We start from the raw sequence: 25,110 nt of genomic DNA on the forward strand, positions 1-25,110 counted from the left end.
TTAAAGCTCTTTAAAGGCTTTAAAGAGCATTTTCTGAAGAGCTGGGTTCACCCCACCCCCCTGCTTTTGTCAATGGTGAGGTTTTAAAGAGGGCATGAGTCCCCACGTCCTTAGAAGATCTTTTCCCTTGTATCCTATGATGGCCAAGCCTGGTAATGGGGTTTCTAGGCGTGCTGTAGGGACAGACCCCACACGTGTTCTGGCTCCATGTCATTAGACTGTGAGGGAATGTTGGGGGCTCGGCGGCCCCTCTTCTAGAATAATCTATCACTTTGGACCTGTCCATTTTCTCAGCAGAGTGTACAGGTCACTTCTTGAAATTGTGTTTTGGGATAGACAGGTGTTGGGGGAAATGAAGTGGGATAGTACTTATGTCCATAAGTAAAATTTTAGTTAGAATTTCATACCTGGGAGAAATCGGAAGAGAAATGTGTTGGAACATACCTCTATTTGAGAAGTATAGCACTAACAACACAAAGGATTTGAAATTTGCTTGTGTTCAGGATAGTTCTGAGTCACTGTGAACTGTGCCCAGCTTTCAGGGCTCCTGCCCACCAGGGGTTGGAAAGCAACCTTTCCTTTTTAAGAGTGTACTCGAGTTGGAAAGACGTAATCAGCAAGGATGTGGCTGTGATTGGTTCTGAAAGGAATGAATTTTAGCATCGACGGCCACAGTGTGGATCAAATAAACGGTAGACGCCAGCGTGCTTGACTTCACTGTGCTTATCCTGGCCTCTTTGAACATTTTAGAAAGCTTAGCCCCCCTCTTCTTGGGTATTGACACTTAAAACTGCAACCAAAGGGAAGATCTTGGAGTACACTCCAGAACTGCCATGAGGTACCCTGGAAATTTGGTCTAAATTTACTCAGACTGATAAAGAGCCTACGGATGACCACACTGGTGTGGTGGGGGGACTCCCAGCTGCAGTAACTGGTGTGTCCATTATCCAGTGAGACGGGAGCAAAGTGGCCGAGTTCTGTGTTGTCCTCTGTACCCTGTGGTGTGGTAGTGAGTCAGGCCCTCCGAAGGGAACCTTGGAGGGTGGGTGGTAGCTGGAAGATTGCACATGTGTCTTGGTGTTTCTCCCTAGAATCTTTGCTATTGCCTCAGCTGTTCTGACTCCTGAGAATTCACCTCCCTGCCCTTTTACTCTTTGTGGCAGCTGACTGCCCAACCTAAACAGCTGGGGATAAAATATTTGTTTTGCTGCACTAGGGGTCTCACCCTCTGAGAATCCTGGTGGGTGGTTTCTTTCATCTGAATACACATGCATTGACTCCTAACGTGTTGTTATATAAGGTCCCCCCTTTCCTTAGGTGAGTTTGAGGGCTTCTCCATGCCCAGGTTTTGGAACATAAGATATGACCATAGAACATGCCAGCAACTGTACACATTTCTTCCCATGGTCTCCTGGGCTCTGCTTCACCTCGTCCGCCACCCAGGTAATTTTTGCGTGGCACCATAAGGAAATCCTGTGCATATAGTTCTGTAATGAGGGGGCAGAGTTTCACTAAGTATGTCCTATTAATTTTATTTTCATATATGAATAGGTGATGTCAATTAGACCTAGCAAAAAAGGATGAATTTTTATTTTTAAAGAAATGAATATTGTAATCCTAATAAAGTCAAATATGCATATGATGTTGAGGGAAAGATTTTCAAGTGCCTTTATTCTAGAACTATAAAAATCCTTCAAGAATTATTTGCAGACTGTGTAAATGTTTATGTGAAAGTGTTCTTCTTCTTTTAGAAAGGATTAGTTTGGCATATGTTTTGTGCATAGAAAAAGTGATTTCTAACTTTTATTGTGTCGTCCAGATCAATGGGATTAACATCGGAAGGACCTTAGCACTGGGTGCCCAACTTTTATGAAAACCTGATTTTTTCAGTACCATCTTTTAATGCTATTGTTGGTGGTCATCTTTGCTTTTCCTTAGATCAACTTTGAGGCAGAGCTTATCTCTCGGGTTTATTTATATTTTTCAAAAATCGAAGAGGGTGTTTGCTTTGAGACGTTGCACCATATGACATCCCCCTGTAGCTGCTGTGTAACAAATGATAATGTTTAATGCTGGGACAGTGGGGACCGTCCCTCTGTGCTGGCAGCAGGACAAAGCAAGAGGGTGTTCCCCTTGGCCTCTCTGCTGAAGCACTAAATGGTATTTGCTCTGCATGGGGCACATGAGTGAATTCACCAGGGGTTTTGCATTTCAGGGTATAAAGCGTAGTGTTTAGTATCTTAACAAATCAAGAATCAATTATCTGGGAGAATAAGCAGAAGGTTTTTTATGTCTAGGATAAATTAGTTGAAATGCTAAGCCCAGTCCTTGTGGATTAAAGAAGCACTTGGAAGCAATGAAGTATATTTTTAAAATGCACCTGACATCATATGCCGAAAAGAAATTAATAGATCGGTGCATGGGCTTCACATGTTTTAGGGGAACAATGGTGGCTTTTTTTTTTTTAAGGTAGGATTCCAAGGTATTATCAATTTGTATGTAAATGCAGTTGATTCTGATAGAATTACAGGGGGAATTACAGGGGAAAACCCTGTCATCAAACATCTGGTTAAAGCTTGTTACTTAATTATCGTCTTTGAGAATTCAGGCCACTTAGTTTTATTCTCCTTTTTTTTTCTGAAAGATGTTGGTCAGACTTATCTTTGAAACCACAGGTGGAACAGTCACGGGGGTGGTTGTCTGGGGGAGATAGTTAAGGGGAATTACAGTAAAGGCAGTAACAATTACTGAGGCTCTATCAAATCTCTCCCTGTCCAGCACACACCTTTATGTAGTCCTCTATTTAACATCACTTAGGCTGAATTATGTTAAGTACCCAGAAATTGTGATTTTTATTTGTATTACTCCACCGCAGAATTTAAAACAGTATGAAACAAGTGCATAAAACAGTCCAAAAAAAGCTGCTTCTCATGAAATTCTGTGTAGCATGAACCAGTTTCAGCTGTGCCAAGAGCAGTATAACCCTACATGGTCTAGCTTTTAATGTTTTCCCCAACAGCTAACAGTGCCCCCACGACCATGACATTAAAAGGGGAGGAAAAAAACCCAGCTTTTTGGAAGAACAATTGGCATAGGATAAACTACACTTAAAGTACACAGTTTTAGAAGCTTTGTCATATGTATGTGTACCACCCACATCGAGGGAATGAGACAGCGATCTCGCCCAGAAGTTTCCTCTGACTGACCTGTTGTTACTCCTTTCACGCCCACATGTTGAATCAGGCAATTACTAATATTTTCCATCCCTAAAGATTAGTTTGCATTCTCTAAAATTTTAAATAAGTGGTTTGTACTTTATTTTTTTGGCCTGGTTTCTTTCACTCGGCTTAATTATTGTGGGATTCAGCTATGTTGTATCATATGTCAGTAGTTCATTACTTTTTATTGCTAAGCGGTACCCTGTTGAATGGGTACAGTTGGATGAGCCATGGTTTGACTATCCATCCATTTGTTGATGGGTGTTTGGGTTGCTTATAGTTTTTGGCTGTTATAGATAACACTGCTATATACGATTGACCAATTTCCTCCCAACTTATGGCTTGTGTGTTCAGTCTGTTTTACAGCATTGATAGCAGAGCAAATTGTTTTTAATTTTGATGAAGTCTGTGTTATCAGTTTGTCCTTCAAAGAACATGCTTAGCCATCTTTGCCTGATGCAGATCACAAGGCTTTTCTCCTGTTGTTTTTCCGGAATGTTTACAGTTTTGGATTTTACATTAAGTTTATGATCCATTTTGAGTTCATTTTGTATATGGGTGAAGTGTGGATTGAAGTTCATGTTCTTGCATGTAGGTATCTAATTGTTCTGGTAACATTTGTTGAACAAATATCCTTTCTCTGCTTAATTTTTTTTTTATATACCTTTGCTGAAAATCATTTGTCTTTATTTGTGTGTGTCTGTTTATGGGCTGTGTTCTGTCTCATTGGCCTATTTGACTTTATATAAATACCACACTATTTTGATTATTGTGGCTTTATAATAAATTTAGATATTAGGTAGTGTTTCTTCTCCATCTTGGTTTTTTTTCCAAAATTGTCTTGGCTATTCTAGGTTCTTTAATTTTGGAATCAGTTTGTTAGTTTCTAGAAAAATAAAAACCTGTTGAAATTTTTACTAGAATTGAATTAATTTCATAGATCAGTTTGAGAAGCTGTGAAGGGCTTTCCAGTGGTTGTTACAATGCGATCCTAGTCTTAGTTACAGGTTAGGGAGGATGAAGCATGAGCTGTCATAGCATGGAGAGACAGGGATGAGGTTGCCCCCCCACCCCAGATGGGCTGATGGAGGAGCTGGGTGGCCCATCTGGGGGAGCCTGAGTTGAGAAATGAATGACCATAAGTGGGCAGATACTTTGTCAGAAAAATCCCCTCAGAGAAGCCCAAGGGAAATGGTTGGGTGGTTTGTTCTGGAAGCAGCTGAGGTAATGATTTCAAGTTGAAGTGAGAGGGAAGTAGGCACATTTCTTCTGGAGAGAAGAGTGCAATGGAGAGCTCAGGGTAGTCAGGAGAGGAGAAGGAAGATGTGAACAGATGAGATTCTAGAACCTCATGTGTTCATGGAAGGCTTGTGATGCAGGGAACAGAAGGCTAGCGTCATACTTTAATGTTTTCTGCAATGACTCAGTCTAATGGAACAGTTAAGGTTACTTGTGCATTTGAACTGGTGGTTGATCTAGAACAGTGGTTCTCAACCATGGGTGATTTTGTCCATCAAGAGGACATTTAACAATGTCTAGTGACATTTTTGATTGTCACACCTTCTGGGAGCATGTGATTTCTTTTGTCATCCAGTGGGATGGTGCTAAACATTTTACCATGTTCAGGAACACTGCCCGCAACAAAGTCTTAGCTCCTCAAATGTCAATAGTGCTCAAATTGGGGAACCCCGGTCTAGAGAGGGAGCAGAGAGGGAGGACTAGAGAAGAGGGTAGAATGAGAAGTAGAACCAATAGGTTTCCCTGGCAGCTCATATCTGTATCATCTTGAAGAGAGCTACTCTCATGTAGTGACCATGGACAGTTACCCAGGATGATCAAGAATTAGTCTGTGGAAATCCAAGCATATTTCCAGAAGCTGTCTAAAAATGTCACCAAATAAAACTAATCTAACAAAAGCATGGCTTCACGCTGAATAAATGGAAGAAATATTGAGCATCTGACTTCATTTGCTTAAGAAGAATTTATTTGTTTAGACGTGGCCTTGGCCATAGATGGGTATCAATTAGGATACTTTGATTACAAGTCATAGACAACCTAACTCAAAGTGGCTGAAAAAATAGAGGAACTTTACCAGATCCCATAGCTTAATAGTCCAGGCCTCTGGCAGGGGTTGATCCAAGGCTCAGTGTTGACAAAGGACCCAGTTCCTCCTTCATCCCACTTCAGCTCTCCTCCAGAGCTCACACGTGGTTACCAGCAGTTTTCAGGGTTACTTTTTTCTTTTTTCATTTTTTAAAGATTTATTTATTTATTTATTTATTTATTTATTTATTTATTTATTTATGAGAGACACAGAGAGAGAGAGAGGCAGGACACAGGAGGAGGGAGAAGCAAGGCTCCATGCCAGGAGCCCAATGTGGGACTCGATCCCGGGACTCCAGGATTGCGCCCTGCGCCAAAGGCAGGCGCTAAACCGCTGAGCTACCCAGGGATCCCAGGGTTACTTTTTTCTTACTCATTCTCATCATGAGAAGATTATTCTTCTTTTGCCATTATGTGATATTCTTTGAGTGGGCCATTTTTTTATTATGTGTCCCCTTGAATATGGTAACAGTAAAACAGGCTTGGCCTGATGCTATCCAGAATGGTAGGTACTAGCCACATGTGGCTGTTGAGCTTTGGAAATACAGCTAGTCTAAATTGAGATATAAAGAACAGAAGAATGTGGAATAGCTAATTAATAATTTGTATGTTAAGTGTATGTCGAAACAGTAGTATTTGGGGACATACTGAGTAGCATGCAGATATGTGATGGAAAATACCTCCAAGTGTTTCGTTAAAAAAAAAAATTTTTTTTTTGATGTGATGACTAGGAAATTGAAATTGTAGAAGTGGCTCCAAATTGTGTTTCTCGTCGACAGAAGCAGCTTAGCCCATGTTGGAGTCCCTGGGAGTCCAGCGCACCCAAGCCACATGGCTAATAGGCACGTGGGAGAGAGTTGGAATAGTTACTGGGCAAGCAGATAAACATGAGTACTGTGGTGACTGGCATAAGCAGAGAAAGGAATATTTGTTTGTTTGCTACGGTTTCCCTGAGGACAAATGTCTGGAAAGACTGCCCTGCTCCCACTAATGAGAGCTAATAATTGTTTCTTGAATATATTTGTGAAAATTAAAAGATTAATGTGGTGCCCCCAGCAACTAGTGAAACAGCACAGAAATACAGGGAGAGAGAGTAGATAACCCTTACCCTTCTCACCCCTGTTCCCACTTAGAGCCGTGGGTAGGCGCTGGCAGTTTGGCCTGTATCCCACACCTGCCTCCACGTATGTACGCGTGCGCTCACACATCCCATTCTCTTGCTGCCCTGGCTGCCATTTTGAGGGTGGGATTATAGCACTCGCTCTTCAATTTGCTTTTCTCACCTTACCCATTTGCTTTTGTGACCTCCACATTAGCACCTACAAACTTATCCTGTTCCTTGAGATAATTACATATTATAGATAAGATCACATTTCATTTAACTATGGCTCCCATTGTGGGGCATTCATGCTATTTCCAGGCCCACCCCCCACCCCCCCACCCCCCCCAGTCACACAACAAACAATGCTGCAGTAAACATCTTTGTACCTGTGTCCTTACGTACTGGTCCTTTTTTTTTTTCTTCTATAGGATAGATTCCCAGAAGTGGAATTGCTTGGTCAAACGGTATGTGTATTTTTAATTTTAACAGATAAAGCTAAATTATTTTCCTCAAAGGAATAGCAAATGCTATTTGCACGTGAGAGTGCCCATTTCCTACATTCCCATCAGCATTAGATGTCATTGCTCCTTTTAATTCTTACCAATCTAATTACCACTGACCATTAATTTACATTTTTGTCACCACTGTTGATGTTGAGAATATTTTCATATGTTTATTATTCACATGAACTTCTCTCTTCTTCACTGCATATTCACGTCCACCCCCCATTTTCCTGCTTGGTAGTGTTTTTCTTTTATATCGTCTTGGAGTTACTGTGTTTTAGAAATGTTAATTCTTGGTTATATGTATACAAATGTATCTTTACTGTTCTTTGCTCTGTGTGTGATGTCTTTTGCCACATGAAAATTGTTAATTATTGTTTAATCAAATGTGTCTGTCTTTTTCTTTATTGCTTCTGAGATAATCTGTTTCGCTCAGGGTGGCGCATCCATCTCAAGGTCATATAAATATTCTCTTATATTTTCTCCCCAGTTTTTAAAACCTTCAAATCTTACTGCAATTTTAAGTTTTGTACATGATATGAGGTAGGATTCTGTCTTTATTAGTTTCTAGGTATTATAAGAACCTCTGTCATGGGATTGATATGTTACTCTTGTCACATTATAAAGATGCCATATATATTTGGATCTATTTCTGGACTCTCTATTCTGATCCCTATCTATTTCTGTGCCAACACCATTCTCTTTTGAATGCAATGGCTAGTGAGTGGTAATGTCTGGTAAGTTGTCCTTCACTGGTCTTTCTCATACTTTACATTGTTTTTAGCCATTTTTTTTCCATATTCTGGTTAAGATAAATTTAAACCTTAAAGTTGGGGAGTGTTATCTTAAATGTTTTGAATATAAAAGGTAATAGAACTATGTGATAAATAGAATTTAAAAATTAGTAATTCTCAGGTTGGGGATCTCTTTATTTGATGTTACTAATTGGAAAATATTTATTGATAAACTGAGGCCTTATTTCTGTGACTTTTGATTCTTTATATATGATTTTACTTTCTCTCTGTGATAATTGTACAGTTACCACAAAATGGAGAAATGGGGATTACGGGTGTGATATGTTGAAATCTATCCAAAAATTCGATTATTGCATTAAAGCTACAGTGATTAATGCTCTCAGTGACTATGACCTTATAATACTCTGTATTTCTGTTTATGTGCTAAACTATAAAGTGCACTCATATTTGGATTGGTTGATGGGTATATAAATAATGTAAACGAAGAACTGTAGATGTGCAAAACCATGTATTTTGTGATCTCTTATGATTCCATTCTTCTTGTTTTTTTTATTTTTTATTTTTTATTTATTTATGATAGTCACAGAGAGAGAGAGAGAGGCAGAGACACAGGCGGAGGGAGAAGCAGGCTCCATGCACCGGGAGTGCATGGGTCCCGGGTCTCCAGGATCGTGCCCTGGGCCAAAGGCAGGCGCCAAACCGCTGCGCCACCCAGGGATCCCTGATTCCATTCTTCTAAAACTTAATCTTGACAAAAGAAATTGTCATACCTAAAATTTTGGGTAAAATTTATCTAATATTTTACATGGTTTTCATGATTCTTAACTTTATGTTAATACGATAATTATGTTCACTGATATTCTCAGTTGCTTTTTGGAAACTTTGCTTATAATATTAAAATACGAATTTTGTGTTTTTTGAGTGGGATTTGTAAGATTATAGCTAAACACTAAAACTGGATGTGATTAAGAATGATACTAATGTTGTCTTACAGATTAATACATATACAAATACACACAAGGTCTGTATTTTGCTTCTGAAAGCAAAAGGACATCCCCATGTAGGTTCCACCCATGTTTACTTGGTGAACTAGGAAAAAGCCTTTAGTTTTGTTAACCAAAAATGAAATGATAAAATAATTAATACATTATGATTATTATTAATGAAATACTTGGGAGAAAATACAATTAGGTTTTTTTAAAAATGAGATTCCTTGTACTTTTAATGGTGTTATTATTCAAATAAATGAATTGGTATGGCAAATTTCGGCATGTGTATGAATATTAAAGATGGTAATTTAGAAAAGAGAGAGGGAATTCATTTAAATTATTCACACCGAGACCAAAAAAAGGACTTAGTTTAGTTAGAGTTAAATTTAAACCGTCTGTGTGAACTTTGAATCTTCATTAAATCATAGCCAAGTAGAATTTTCTCTTCTGTTCTCAAGAAGGTAATGAGCGGTTAGCTCCCCGGCTTCCATCCAGCCCATAGATCCAGTACCATCCTACAGAGACTCCATGTACCCCGATTCTGGCCTCTACTATTACTTTCCGTAAAGGTCAGCGAGACTCTTTCAGGAACATAACTAGATGCCATGATCAGGGTAGGGAAAATTTTGTTGGTTTCAGAATGGCTTTGTTGGTTTGTTTCTGTTTTGTGCTCAAGATCAAGGATGCTTTCAACAGTGTGCGGAGGTTGAGCTGTTAACGTCCGATGAATGAAATGGAAGGAACATTCTCTGCAGCCCCATAGTGGAAGTTTAAGTGACAGAGTACTTAGAAGCCATTGAACAAGTCGAGCCTCCCAAAAGCCAAGAGCATCAGATCATGTTCTGTCATAGGTAACACATGATATCAACTGTTGCTGAATAAAAGGTGTATCGTGGTCCTGGTGTTCTCAAATAAGCTGTATTTCGATCAACTCAGATTCTGTTTCCTGTACTCAGGTTTTAATCAAGACCAGCATTGGCAGTTGATAAACATAAACTTTCAAATATACTCTAATGATATTTTAGTGCAATCATGTATGTGAATTCTCCATTGTCAATTTTGAAATGAAATTGTTCTTCGACATTTGTAGGCTATTGCAGAAACGGAAAATAACAGTAAAAAAAAATAGTAAATAAGGGTATGATAAGGTTAATAATAAAAGAATCCTTAAAAAAGTAAGTCAAATATTTAGGACTTCAGTTTGCTCCAGGGCTGCCTAATCCTAGAGACGCTGGAAAATTTGTCTAAAATCGGATAGAGAACCTCTCCGTTCTTGTCAAACGAGCATCAACAGCCATCATAAGTGAACAACATAAACAACAAACATAAACAGCCATCTGTGGTCAGGGGTTGGAGTGACGATAGGTGATAAACAGTTTTTCTGTTCTTGAAGCCAGAAAAACTGCAGTTCCTACACTGTACCAACCACATGTTCAAGATCTGTGACATTGGATGGAAATCATCATCTGTGTTGATTTAAATGAGTCAGCTAGGGTGATGTTGAATCTCTGCACTTTACGTAAAGATACAAAGCAGGTGATGATATGCCTGTGCTGACCAAAAAATAATGGCATACCTCCCAAACATTGCAGGTATTGGGTTCAAAGCGATTTTCCTGGAGGCTAGGGGCTGTCTGTCGTTCCTGGCCGTCCTGAGATAGGAGGTAAACCAGAACCCACGTTAACTAATAGCATTCAGAATCTAGATCAAACTGAAACAAAACAACTTTACATGATACTGTACTTTTAAATAATGAAAAAAAAATCTTCAGCTAGCAATTACAGCTGAATCAAGGTAAATATTTTTATGCAGATTTTCAGTTTAAGATTTGTAAAGGTCGCTTCCAAATGATCAAGGTAAAACGTAACTTCACTTTGTCATAATTTAATGCCATTCTCTTATCCTTGCAAAGATGTTAACCCTCACTGAATATCACCTTCGTGTGTGTGGCCTGGTCCTAAATTGCCTCAAAGTAGAGTATTACCAGGCTTTCATCTTTATTTTGCTTTCATCTGCTGCTAGAATATGTTAAAGCTTCTACACATGGCAGGTGGAAGAAAATATTGATGCAACAGATCCGGTGTAAGTGTGAGACTTCCATATCGCTTTGATTTTAATCAGGTCTGTTGGCAGTAAGGTATAGTATCATCAGAGAAGATTCCTGTCTCTAGGAGTGAGATCTCACCCTGTCCCTGGACTGATTGCAGCAATTATAAATCGGCTGTGATTGTGGCATGAACATGTGCCGTTTCTGATGTCCGGCTGTCGGGCCACTGAGGCTGCTCCATTTATTTGGGTCAAGCCACTGGGTCAGTAGTCAAGACCCTTCCTCTCTGTGCCTTGAAGAGGAATAGCTGCTTCCTTGGGGAAACCTCATGTGAGCCAGAGATGTGCACTGCCACCTGCCTTTAACTTCTAGGTTATGTCAAAGGGCGTTTTTTTTTTTTTTTTAATGACACGTTAAATTTGACCCCTAGTCATTAATCCTCGCAATATTTTTGTACATCGAAATGTCAAAATGTCAGTCTCCTTGAGTTTTCTGTTGTCATTTCTGTCACTATTCAAATTCTAGTGAATGAAATAGCTATTTGCACAGGGGGGAAAAAAAAGAACCACCACCATTGGTACCTTCTCCTACTATGGGATTTTTCAAAGGCCAGCTTGCAGTCTCTAGAAAGGAGAGTAGGGCTATTGAAATGGATGAATAGAAAGCTTCAAAAGTGAAACTCTCAGAGCAATAGAATGTAAAGATATTTTAAATATAATTGCAGTTGAAAAAAAATATATATATAATTGCAATTGTATTCAGTAGTAGGAAAAAAAAATCAAAGCATTTTTCCTTAATGCCATCCTGAGGTATGAAATGTGTTGTAAGAATGAGTAGAATATTTCCAGGAAGGAGGGCACCTCAGCATTCTTCAATTTAGGATAGCACATGTCCCCAAACCTTTAATTTATCTGACCGGGTCCCCGCCAGATCTGTAAGGCCCCTTCATTTTCATCTTCTTAGACACCCAGCCATGGAGCATAAGATCACATTTGTAGGGACCCTGTGACTGACCAAATATTTTCCTTTACACGATGCTTTCAGAAGAATCCTTTTATCTTCTAGAGGGCCAGGCTCCTTGGATGTCTGAACAATGAAGCATCTTGGCAAGCTATTTCTACACCAGAACCCTTGCAGCTTAACATACTTTGAAGTAGATTGCTCCCCATTGCAGGGCCACAGTAAAAAAATGGGGTTTTTCATAGCCCTTGCATTGATGTTTGCAAAGCCAGATGGCTTTGTAAAATGAGCCCCAAAGCAGTATAACTGATTAAAAGAAATGCCAGGTAGTTGAAGGCTTTCGTACCCAATGTGAGCCTGGCAGGAAGAATTGTTCTCTCGGGATACGTTAATATTGGGGAATCTCACTCCCATCTTTAGGGGTCAGCCAATGACAATTGAGACAGGTGTTGGCAGCAGGAGCCTTAAAAATGAAGGCTGGAAAAAAATGTCTCTAGCCAGCCATTGGGAGGCCTGCCTCCAAAAAGAAACGGGATGGGCCAGGGCTTTGAGGGTCCTAGGTACTTGGCAAGGTTGCAGGGCACATACTTCAGGTCATCCTCGCATTTTGGGCTTGTTAGTACTTTAGCCTAAATCTGCATCCCCCTGAAGGGCTCCTTTGCCTCATGCCTGGGGGTGCCTGCCACCCTGCTTCTGAGTGACTCGGTTGAGGCTGCCGGAGCTCTAGCTTTTGTTGTTGTTGTTGTTGCCCACATAGAAATCCTTCTGCTCGTGTTTGTAAAGCCTTAGCCCTGACCTTAACCTAAGAGCCCGGTCATATATTTCAGGTTGTTTGGTGGAAGACTGATGGAATCTGGCCTTGGAGGTAGAGGCATTCAGAGATGTTGCAGATTGTTCTCTGGCCTCCTAGGCCACCATCCAATCATTGGAAATGGGGTTCAGAGCGAAGCAAGCTGGGAGACAAGCTTTAAAACCCTGTCGTAAAAGAGGTAGCTGGCCCTGAGCTCAGTTGTTTATCCATCATCAGGAAACACTTCCATCCTGCGATGCATGTTATATGATAAAGGCTTGAACACCAGACCTCCCCGTCCCATTTTCTCCCTGCTGCCGCCTCCTGTCACCGACTCATCAGACTTGCCACTAACGTCCTGATGGAGCAGTGATGGTGGCAGATTGGGGACCAGTGTTCCACTGAAATAGCTAATTTATGAAGGGTTTGTGTGTTTAAATCTCTCTAAACACCGGTTCTTTGTAGAGTGGGAAATAGTTCAAACCTGGAGGCGTTTCCAAGTATTGTTTTGGTGACATAAACTGATACGTGTGTTTTCCTATTGTCAACTTTTTTTGAGTAATGTATAATTTATAGTATCTTAATAAGTTACAGCCAGTTGTTCTTTGTAGAACATAATTTAAGACTTGTATCAGTCGCATTAGGTGACCGTTGTAAAACTAGAGAATACAGCCTGGAGGAAAATGCATTCGAAATTACCCCTTATCTTACCACTTAAAGAAAAGATAGTTTAAAAAGCAAAGAATGTGGCTTTCACTGGTGTCTCTTGATGCATTAAATAATTTTTCCTTTAGGTATCTACATTGTTAGAGTCTCCCAGCATTTAAGAAGTGGAGTAGCATTTTATTTTACTGTGAAAATTCTCAGATCATAAAGCATTTCTCATTTTTCCTCATTATTTCCATTTTAGAAAAATAGAGAAGTATAAAGAATAAAAGGTGTTCATCCATAATCTCACCATGTAAAGATAGTCCCTGAAAGCATCTTTGTGTATTTCTTTCCAGGCTGTTTTTAAACTCCTCATTATTTGATTATGATTGATTTTTTTGGTGTGCATTTTCTTTCCAGCTGGGAAGTACTTTCTGGAACTGACCAGTCCTATGTGAGCTGAGTACTCGGCTTATCCACTTTGGCTGTGCCTTGGAACAGAAACAGCTAGGAGAGTGGACTGCTGGACTGTTTCTAACGGTCATGTATACTTGTTTAGGGCACTGAGGCATCTCCTTATTATCAGCAATTTTAGAAAACTCAGAATGTCAACTTTTTTTTTTTTTCTACAGCTGTTGACAATCTTTATTTAGGTTCAAGGAAGCTTTTTTATGTGCAGAAAATCACTCCTCACAACACATTTTAATAGGTTCTGGTAGTCAATAAAGACATGATAAATTCATTTAGGGGATAGAACAGGCTTCTTTGGTGTTGCTCTCACACTTGGGGCTTTTTAAGATTTCCACCCAAAACCGGCACTGCAGCCATTCTTAGCCAAGTTGTAGTTTGTGGAGTGATTGGTCCGTCAGGGAGTGTTTCCCCCGAGATGCTCAGGATGTATTGTTAGTGTTCCTTGGTACACCCTTTCCTGCTGGAATGCAGGCTCCCCAGAGCTAGGAGTTTGGGGTCCCTGATATATCTTCTGTGCCTAGAACCCTGCCTGGCATGTAACAGTTGTTCCACAAATACTTGTATAATACTCTTGCGTGTGTTTCTAATTCCCATATTTCCCCTACTGCTTCCCACTCTCATTGACTAACCCACTAGTTAGTTGACTGAGGAAATTACTGAATTCCTACATTAAGTTGTTCCAACTTCTAATAAAAATGTCATGAGCTCTTCGGGGTGCCTGGGTGGCTCAGTTGGTTAGGTGTCTGACTTCACCTGAGGTCTTGACCATAGGGATCTAGGCCCGTGTCAGGCTCTGTGTTAAGTGGGAAGTCTGCTTATCCCTCTGCCCCTTCCCTCACTCATGCTTGTGCACTCCCACCACCCAGTCTCTCTCAAACAGGTAATTTTTTTTAAAAAAAGAATGCAATATGCTCCAAATATGATGGTAGACTTTGGCTTGTCAACTTAATGTATTTGTGCCTTCTGCAATGTTATTTCATTTTTTGCACTTAAGTCTTTTATGAAAACAAGTAAAAGTGATGGATTTAGTTGCCAATTGATGTTTTTCTAGTCCTATACATAAAGAAGTGCAAGGGACGCCTGGAGAATTTTAAGCATAGGTGATGTACATTTCCTTTTACCAATCTGAATCGAATGCCAGAAATAGATAACTATTCAGAGTGTATTCCCCATTGTTCTAGCTTGATTTTCCTGTGTCGCAGATTTACAGGTGGAGGGAACAAGTAACATAGGTAAATAAAATAGATACTAGTTGATAGAAATAAAGTAGGCTTTTGTAGTTATTACTCCCATGCTTTTGAATACATTTATCTGATAATTATTCTTCTGATAGATGAGAGAGAGAAAGGGAAGAGATAGAGTTAGGAGAAAAAGGGTAACCAATGGGTCTGTGGCCAAAGAGCTCCATCATTTTAGGTGGGTTGTTTTGGTAGAAACAGTGTAAAGGCATGTTTGAGAATAATGAAGACCAAATTCATGGTGGTCCTTACCTCTTGGGGGAAAGTGGGAAACCAAGATCATGAAGTGGGAGCAGGGCTTTCAACAGTGCTTATTTTTGATGTATCAGGTTGAATAGTTGTTGATAGACAGGTAGGTGGTCGTTATGCTTTTCCCTTCTTACATTTTTTATTAAAAACAGTGAAAGATGGAGAGTGGATGTACATAGAAGTGAGACTTCCTCCAGTTCACTTCTATTTATTAAAAAGTTCAGCTTTCTTTACCAGTTTTTTCAGCCTCTGCCATTTCCAGTGTCTTCTAACTTCATCCTGCAGCAAAAAGACTAGGAGAGAGGGAGAAGGAGAGAGAGAGAAGAGGGGGGAGATCATAGAAGCAGAGAAACACATTTAAGAGATACTGACCAAGAGAATACATTTCCACATTTGAACCTGTTGAGGCATGAGAAGTGAGTGATTACAATGCCTCTTATGCATAGTCATTTACTATTATTTTTCTTTGACTCAGATATGTCTATTTGTGCACAAGCCTTTGGCAGCCACCTATGGGTATAGTGCTATCACATGCAGACTTCGAAACATAGATATCCAGCTGAGCTGTGTCTGACTTCTCATGGTCTTGGTCACATGGTCATGATCCTTCCTAGGGTGGACGGTACTGTGGCTTCCCCTCATCCTCACTCTGGCTTGGCGAATGTTCCTGAACGACGCCTTGAAACATGCATGGCTGGGGCCTTAATTATACCAGTGATGGGAAATGGTGGGCCTTGAGAAGTAGCTTGAGGTGTGGACACTTGAGAGAAAGGGAGCTTTGAGCCAGACTCATGGAGGTGGGTGAATGTGATCCAGTCACCCCATGGATTAATGTGCTAGGGCTGCCACAACAAAGGTGCCACAAACAAACTTGGTGGCTTAAACAATAAAAACGTCTTGTCTCACAGTTTCAGAGGCTAGAAGTCTGAAATGAAGGGTTCCACAGGGTTGGTTCCTTCTGAAGTCTATGAAGGAGAATCTGTTCCAGGTCTTTCTCCCAGATCCCAGTGGTTTGCTGGCACTCTGGCAGTCCCTGGCTTGTAGATGCATCACCTTGATCTCTGCCTTCATCCTGACCTGGCATTTCCTCTGTGTGCATGACTCTGTGTCCAAGTCTTCCCCTTTCATGGGGACGAAGGGACTGGGTTAGGGCCCACCCTAATGCTCATCTGCAGAGATGCTATTTCCAGATGAGGTCACATTCACAGGTACTGAGGGTTAGGACTAAGCATCTTTTGAGGGACACAGTTCACTTCAAAAAGTCCCTCCACTCTCCTTCCCCCTGCTCAAATGTGGAATATAGATTCCATCCACTAGTAGATATTATCCTGCTTGAGCTTGTTGTAACCTGTGCAATGTTCCCTTCCTTCTTCCTGATATTCCCCATATGGAAAAATGCAGGAGTGAGACCAGCTTCTTGTTCGGGAGGGGGCAATGAAAGGGCACTTGTCAGAGAGCCAAGCCAGCAAGAAATATGAGTTGATCTTTGCTCTTTCTTTTTCTTTTTATCCCGGCTCTTCCATACACCTCATTAGAGTAATCTATCGAAGTCCAGTCAATTCCCCTTGAGATGATGGCACATGAATCCTCCTCCTGCTGCATTACCTGTGAAGTGATCCTTGCGAATAAGCCCAGAGACCTGCCACTATTTATAACATTGTTTCTCTGAGAATTGTGATTTGTTGTATTAACTTTAAAGATAGACCTTTGGAAGCGCTGCCTTGTATGTTGTTGAGATGAGCTGGGACTAGAGGCCCTGGCGGCTCTCAACACCCGCCCCCCCGCCTCGGTCAGGGTGCTTGGGGGAAGATGCAAAGGGACACTCAGAGCAAATGTGCTCTTCCCTACTCAGAGACTACCATCTTTGGCAGTGGTATCTGGGCCTTCACGTGCTTCGAGGATTCCTTTGAGACATGGCTCATGCCCAGAGTTAGAACTGGCAGGGACATCCAGCTGTGGATGCCATATCCATGATTCCATTTTGGTTTCCTGATAAAACTCTGATTTTTGTCACGGTGGTAATGTGCTCAGCCTTCTTATATCACAGCTAGAGTCACACACGGCATTACATTTTGGCCAATGAGATCCAAATTAAAGCTGTTCAAGAGATAGATAGTTTGTGGGAATCATTTTTCTTTTGCTTTGTCCTTGCAGTGTGGCATGCATTCATGTTGGCTAGAGCTCCTGCACCCATACTGGTCCCTGAGGTGACCATGAGGATAGACTACCTACCATTGAGGGTTGAACTGAGAGGCAGAAGTCACTTGAGTCAGACGATTTGGTAGCTGCCACACCAACACTGGATTCCCTGCTTTGCTTAAGCCACATATTTTCTCACTGAGCACGTTTTCCCTTATTTTTAAGAAGTTTCATACATTTACCAGAGTGTCTAAAAATTCTCTCCTAACCTCATCTCCTTATTACCCTATTTTCCCCTCAAGCTGTTGACTTTATCACTGGTGTATCTACCTTGCTTGTACTTACCAGAGTCCTGCTTCCTTATGATAGGGGAGGAATTTCTGCCCTGGTTTGGGGTAAATGTATTCTTTCCTTGGTTGACTGATTGAGTGATTGGAAGAGTGGGGAGTAGAAAGGTTGGTAAACGGAGCCTAACTAACTGACTCACACGGTTTTCGTAACCTGTTCCTGATGAAGTTACAATGGTTAGCAGTTGAACATAAAAAAAAGTTTGGGTATGACATTCTGTTGGTTTTCATTTGTTAATTTCTAGTTGTTGATCTGCAGCAATCTAGAAACTTCAGAAACTGTATTTTATGTATCCATACTATCTATCCCTGGCCTCTGTCGCCAAAATAGACTATAGTGAAGGCAACGTTGCTGCCAGGAAGGGATGTATAAAGATACTATTTAAAAGAGGGCAGCATTCAGTTTCTCAAATGCAGGACTCAGTTTCCCACTGAAATTCCAACCAGTGTGGGAATATTGACACCTGATGATATATCACCACTTTTTTTTTTTAAGATTTATTTATTTATTAGAGAGAGCAATCATGCTTATGCTTGCAAGCTAAGGGGAGGGGGAGAGGGAGACAAAGAATTTTAAGCAGACTCTCTGCTGAGCATGGAACCCCATGTGGAGCTTGACTGCACGACCCTGAGATCATGACCTGAGGCAAGATCAAGAGTGGGACACCTAATTGACTGAGCCACCCAGGCACATCTCACCTGTTTTATTTTGTTTTGTTTTGTTTTGTTTTGCTTTGTTTTGTTTTGTTTTGTTTGTTTTAAGATTTTATTTACTTATTCACGAGAGACACAGGCAGAGGGAGAAGCAGGCTCCATGCAGGGAGCCCGACGTGGAACTCGATCCCGGGTCTTTAGGATCATACTCCGGGCCGAAGGCAGTGCTAAACTGCTGAGCCACCCAGGCTGCCCTCTCACCAGTTTTTAAAGTACAATTGACCCTTAAACAATGCAGGGTATCTAGGGGTGCTGACTTCCTATGCAGTCACAAATACAAGTATAAATTTTGACTCCCCCAAAACTTGACTTAGTAACAGCCTACTGTTGATGAGAAGCCTTATCCATAATATAAACAATGGACTAACACATATGTGGTATATGTATTATATACTGTATTACTACAGTAAAGTGAGGTACGGAAAAGAAGCTGTTAATAGGAAAATCATAAGGTAGAGAAAATACATTTGACAGTATGGTACTGTTTTTATATTTTTTAAAAATCCACATATAAGCAGAATCATACACTTTAAATCTGTGTTGTTCAAGGGCCAACTGTGCATGTAAGGAACCATAAAGCCATGTTATCTTCGGGAAAGTATGGAAATGCTATAAAAATAGGTTGGTATCCAGCGTTCTTTTTTCAGCGGTGGTGATGATATGGATGCTGTCTTCAAAAGATCACCTGGCTGGTAAGAAATATGAAATATGGACTGCCTTCCATTAACTGTCCCTTCTGAATTGCTCTACATAAAATCTTAACCAAGAGGGCTGTTTGATAGTTAAGTTTGTCAAAATTCAGTTTGGATTATTGGAGAGGTTTCTGGAGATGAATAGCTAAGCAGTGTTGATCAGGAAAAGATCTCTTCCACCTTTCCTAGGAAAAAAATGGCAAAACCTTGTCAGTTTTCGATGAACTTAGCCTTTTCATTAGGAATTCTTGGGCTTGGAAAGAGGGATCCAGGCCTAGAAATGAATGTCTTACTTCAGTTCAACCTGTAGTTTGCTCATTCACACAGCAAATTCTTAAGGTACCCTTTCCATAGAAGACTTTGGTTTTATTATTTTCTTATAGCTGGATAGTTTGATTTCAGAAGTGGAGGTGACGAGAGAACTCCAGGCCACCCTTGTAGGTTATGTATTTCAGGAATTAACATGATTTGCTTTCTTCTGAAAATAAAAAGGAAAAAATGGAAGGGAAAAAAGGGAGATGAAGTAAACATGTGTTAAAATTGTACTTGCCCTTTGAATTAAATTCCCTGCATGACTAGTTCTTATTAAGACCAGAAATGACAAAACCTTGATGTCAGGGCTACATTATAAACTGAATAGACGATGAAGGTTGCTCCATATTGGTTGGTAATTAGCTGTGTATGGGTCATGGGTCGATGATTACTTCTGTTCCTCAGAGCATGTCTGCCATCTCTGATATCTACTTAAGCTATGTAAATAATTTGCAGTTTTTATTATGATTTTTCTATTAATCTTTGGTAGAATGAAATTTGATATTTTTCTCTATGACACACCATGAAATTTAGCAATTAAATCCTTTCATTGATTCACAGTCTGCACTTGGCTAAAATAAATTCCAACAAAATGCTCTGTTGGGGTTTTTGAAATATTACCTAGTGGTGCTTTTACAACCTGTAAACCTAACTCTTCATTAGTATGTCTAATTGGATGGATATATCCTTTCATTTTCATCTAAACAGGAGTCATATTTTGAAACTTGTAGATACCAGGAAGCCAGAGATTCTTTGGTTTTGTAAAGCCTAATGTGACTTTTGCTTATTTCAAGTTTAGTATCGTCTGTTACCACGAAGAACCATCCATAAATTGTGTCCATATCTCGCACTGGAGTAAACTGAGTACTCCTATTTCTGATAACTGTCTCTGCCTGCCTTGTACTTCCATGCGCCTCTTATGTAGAAAAATCTCTGATAAATAAAAATATGTCAGTAATGAAGAAGTGTTTTTTTAATTTGACCCTTTGAAAATGAGGTCATGAGATCTCGAATTGTGTGTACCTTTATTTAAGCAAAATTTTCCCAACCAGACCTCAGTTGTTCCTGCTTCCTTTACTGATTGAGCTGATTTCAATTTTGGAGGCCCTACTCTTCTCTTTCCTGGTTGCAAGTCCCTTATTAATTAAAAAAAAATAATTCACCTCCTCTAAACTATACTTATTTTCTAATATTTAAGTGTTTTCATCCTGGAAACCTGACAACCTTTTGGAATCCCTGACATTGCGTAGGAACATGTGTGTGTTTTCTTTCTATAGTTTTCATGTGATTCTCAAAAGCCTCTTTGGCTGCCAGAAGGTGAGACTAATATTTTTTTCCCCTCATAGGGATATTTTCTAACTAAACTCTGAGCTACTTGTGGTAAAGTGCTTTGCCTCGTACTTGTTCCTTGTGGAGTACACAGTAGCAGGTTGGCAGCGTGTGACAGACTGCTGATTGATTTCAGGTTCCCAAACTAATGTGTGGTTGACCTTTGAACAACACAGAAGTTAGGGGCCCTGAATACCAGGCAGTCACAAACCCACTTAGAACTTACGACACCCCAAGAACCAACCGCTAATCATCTGCCATTGAACAGAAGCATTTCCCAGCACATGAACAATAGATTAACCTATAATTTGTATGTTATATTTATTCTGGACTCTGTTCTTAAACTGAACTGGAGAAAAAACTGTCAAGAAAATCATAAGGAAAATACCTTTACAGTACCCTACTCTATTTATCTGGAAAATTCTGTGTATAAGTGACCCTATACCATTCAAACCTGTGGTGTTCAAGAGTCAACTGTAGTTTGAGACCTTGCCTTTAGAGATGTTCCTTTAATTTAAATGATGTGTAAGCTTCCTTGAAAAAGAAATGTTTTCACGGCTACCATGTTATGTAAATATGTTTATTTTAATGATACTTTAAAGAAAAAAGGCAGATATAAACTCATGTTCAACACTTGTGCGACAGCAACTACAACAAACACAACAAAAACTGCCCAGAGTAACACTTAACATAATAATATTCATGTAATATTATGTATTAATGCTGATACTTGGCTAACATGGAATCATCCTCAGGATGAATAGGTTGTTGACTGGTACGCCACCTGCTGACTTTGTTTTTTGAGCTGGCGTGTTTATCATACACAGTACGGAGCCCAGGTCTGTTGTCACCCTTCTGACAAAAAGCATTTAGTAATGGTTCCTTAGCGCTCTGTGATAGCGCTTGGCCCTCACCTTACTTGTGTACTTAATCCTCTGGTGGTGGTTTTTTTGTTTTTTTTATTTTTTTGTTTTTTGGGGGTTTTTTTTCCTCATTAGCTCAGGAAAACTGAAATAGTAATACTTGGCCAACTCAATCATTAACCACACATGGGAACATGGCACTAAAATCATGGGGCAGTCTGAATTTAAAGGGGAGTTCTTACAGAGTTCATATGTTTTTAAGACTCACAATGAAATGCCCACACAAATTTTTAGAACGTATTAGGCGTTCATCTCCTTCGAATCATTTTTAGACTCTAGTTTGAGGAACAGTGGCATAGAATGTATATGAAGGGCCAAAACTGATGCAGATTAATTCTAGTGTGTTAATGGATGCAACTTGAGTTGTTAAGGAGGTTGGCTTCATAGTTAGACTTGAAATGGGTGAGCCTGGGTTCAATTAATTCTTATCTTCCTGTTTTTTACTGAAATAATTATTTGCACCTGAGCTTTGTGGGGTTTTTTTTGGGGTGGTTGTTGTTTTGTATTTGACCCTGGTTGTCTCATAGATAAAATCTATCCTTTGCCTTTGGCTTTATTACCTACTGCAAGTAAGTGAACTTTGCAACAAAGGAAGGATCCAAGGGCAGGGGTGGGGAAGAGAATCAACAACCCACATGTTAATGAGGTAGGAGGTGATGATAACCTCTGCACTGGGTGGAGATGTGGTTCAGTGAGTGGAAACAAGGTGCCCTGTAGTTATTCCATATTTCCTCAGAAGATGCTTCCCCCAAACTTCTGCATCTGAATGTAGTAGCTACTGTAGCTAAAATCATATGCTTTTTTCCAGGAGATAACATTGTCTTCTAGCCCAATTCTCCTACCCTTTAGCTGTGTTACTTTGCCTCTGCTACAATGAGGATGACAGAAATGAGACCATTATGAGGATTCAGTGAGAAAATGTTTCACAAATGCCCTGTATGGTGCTTGGAACATGCTGGGCTCCAGTAAATTTTTTCCAACTCCTAGTGGTGCTGGTAGTACTATAAGAAAGGGATTCAACATATCATGGTTTGTTTTTGGTTTTTTTTTTGTTTGTTTGTTTGTTTTTTTAGATTCATTGTACCTGCAGAGTAGACAAAGGACTGAGAAGAGGCTTCCTCATTTCTCAGTGTAGTCATTCGATTTGGATACTACCCAGTGTGGTGTTTGCCTATAGAAGGTGATTACTTTTATTATTGTTAATTCTTTTGTAAGAGGAAGTAGCATCTTCCAAGGTGCCCATGGAGGCTCGCTGTATTGTGTTAAACATAACAAACCTTGCAAACAAGGTTTGGCTGCCCACTGAATCTGCCCTTGTGCCCTTTTCCAATCTGCTCTACCCTCGACCCCACCAAATTCTCAGAGCCATCTTTCCAGTTCTATCCTTTCTTCCCTCTCTGTCCTGGGAGACCCCGTGGTGAGCTTTGCCAACTCAAAGCATGACTCTCAAAGCTAGCGAGGCTGGAGCTGCATTTGCTGCCATGTGTTCAGAGCTTTGGCTTCCCTCGTTGCCAAGTGCTCCTCCGGAGACATTCCCCCCGCCCCCCCCAGTCCTTAATTCCAAGGCTATCTTGTCTTGTCTTCATTTAGCTGATGTGACAACGAAAGCGTGGAAATGTTATTTAACTTGTCCAGAGTCTCACAGCTTTTAACTGATAGAGAACTCAAACTCAGCTCTTCATCACTGCTTAGACCCCTCCCTTAATTTCTTAACGTTCTGGTATTCCCATCTTAAAAGGATTTCAAAAGTGTTAGTTTGCCTACCATGCATTTGGAATGAATTACATCAATGGGAAATTACTTTTAATGCCTGAATTTAAATCCTGGCTTTGCCACTAAATAGCTGCATAATCTTGGTCAAATTACTTAGTCATAATGACACCTGAATCATGGGTTATTGTAAAGATTAAATGAAACAATATTTTTAGAAGCACTTGAGCAGTTCCGTGTGTGTGTGTGTGTGTGTGTATTTTTTAAGATTTTACTTACTTATTCAGGAGAGACACAGAGGCAGAGACATAGGCAGAGGGAGAAGCAGGCTCCATGCAGGGAGCCCGACATGGGACTCGATCCCGGGACTCCAGGATCATGCCCTGGGCCAAAGGCAGACGCTCAACCACTGAGCCACCCAGGCGTCCCTAAATCCCTAAATTCTAACTTCAATCTTTGGGACAGCCTTCCTGGACACTCAACTGATAGTATGGTGTGGGTCCTTGCCCCAACTCCTCTCTAAACCCATGACTAGAACAGAGAAATTAGTATTCTCATTGTAGAGCCAACCAAGACAGTGCTCTTCCTATGAAAAGGGAACAATTCAGGGCACCTGGGTGGCTCAGTTGGTTAAGCCTCTGCTTTTGGCTCAGGTCATGATCCCAAGGTCCTGGGATGGAGCCCCATGTTGGGCTCCCTGCTCAGTGGGGAGCCTGCTTCTATCCTCTCCCTCTGCCCCTCCACCTGCTTGTGCTCTGTCAAATAAATAAATAAAATCTTAAAAAAAAAAAAAAACAAAAGAAAAAGGGAACAATCTATTAAATTCAGGCAATTTATTCATCTCTGTAAGCCACTGTCTCTTTCTGGATGGCAAGCAACTCTCAAATATGCAGAAGGTATTACATGACACAGTTACCATGTAACTTAAAAGAAATTCAGCTATATGCCCTTTTAAGTGTAATATTCCTGACATCATGGAGTATATTTCACACTTAACAGCCTATGTTTATCTTAATTGGACCCTAGAAACATTCCAGGAACAAACCACCTACCATGACTATTACATAATGTTTATTTGGGAACAGGCAATACTGGAAAAGAACAATATCGGAGGGAAAAAAAACCAACTATCATCTGTTCACGATATAATTTTGTATATAGATAGCCAAGCAATCAATCTAAAAACTACTGGAGTAAATAAAAGAGTTAAGTAGCTTGGATATAGATCCCACAGATATAAAATCTGATAGTTTTGCTACCAGTGGAAAAAAATAGAAAATATGATTTATTAACAAACCTTAGTCACAGATAAATAAATAAAAATACTTCAAAATGAATGGTTACCAGAGGGGAGGTGAGAGGAGGGCTGGGTGAAATAGGTGAAGGGGAAGAAGGGTTGGGTAACCTATAGAATTGGTGAATCACTATAATGCATGCCTCAAATAATATAACACTGTATGTTAACTATACTGGATTCAAAATAAACTTTCAAATAAATAAATATTACAAGGTATCTTAAGGAGAAACATGTGTGATCTGTAAGGAAAAAAAAAAAAAACACTTTAGAAAGAGAAATACCAGGACCATTAAATTCATAAATGTTCCTTTTAGGAACATAGCTTAAGATGACACTCTCTTCTAAATGAGGTGTACACTTAAAATTCCACTTAGGGAACTGTGGCGTGGTAGGTGAACCCCAAATATGATTCCAACATTTATCTAGAAAAAAAATAGATGAACTTATCACTTAAACGTCTCAAAAATAAAGGCAAACATGGAGATAAATTCTACAGTTATTAAGTATAGTCCTAGTTAAAAAAAATTTGTATGATAGAAAGAGAAGAGACAATAAGACATTTATTACCTATGAG

At 40.0% G+C, this 25,110-nt stretch overlaps 1 protein-coding gene across 1 annotated transcript in view; it reads left to right on the forward strand.

The window, feature by feature from the left end:
• MAST4 (microtubule associated serine/threonine kinase family member 4) overlaps positions 1-25,110 on the forward strand; it is a 538,813-nt gene that overhangs the window by 284,158 nt on the left and 229,545 nt on the right. Inside the window, 1 exon segment of the mRNA XM_041765742.1 lies at positions 6,852-6,887. Within this exon segment, the coding sequence (XP_041621676.1) occupies positions 6,852-6,887 (36 nt within the window).

Source organism: Vulpes lagopus, chromosome 8 (genome assembly GCF_018345385.1).
Source record: "Vulpes lagopus strain Blue_001 chromosome 8, ASM1834538v1, whole genome shotgun sequence".
NCBI classification, from domain to species: domain Eukaryota; kingdom Metazoa; phylum Chordata; class Mammalia; order Carnivora; family Canidae; genus Vulpes; species Vulpes lagopus.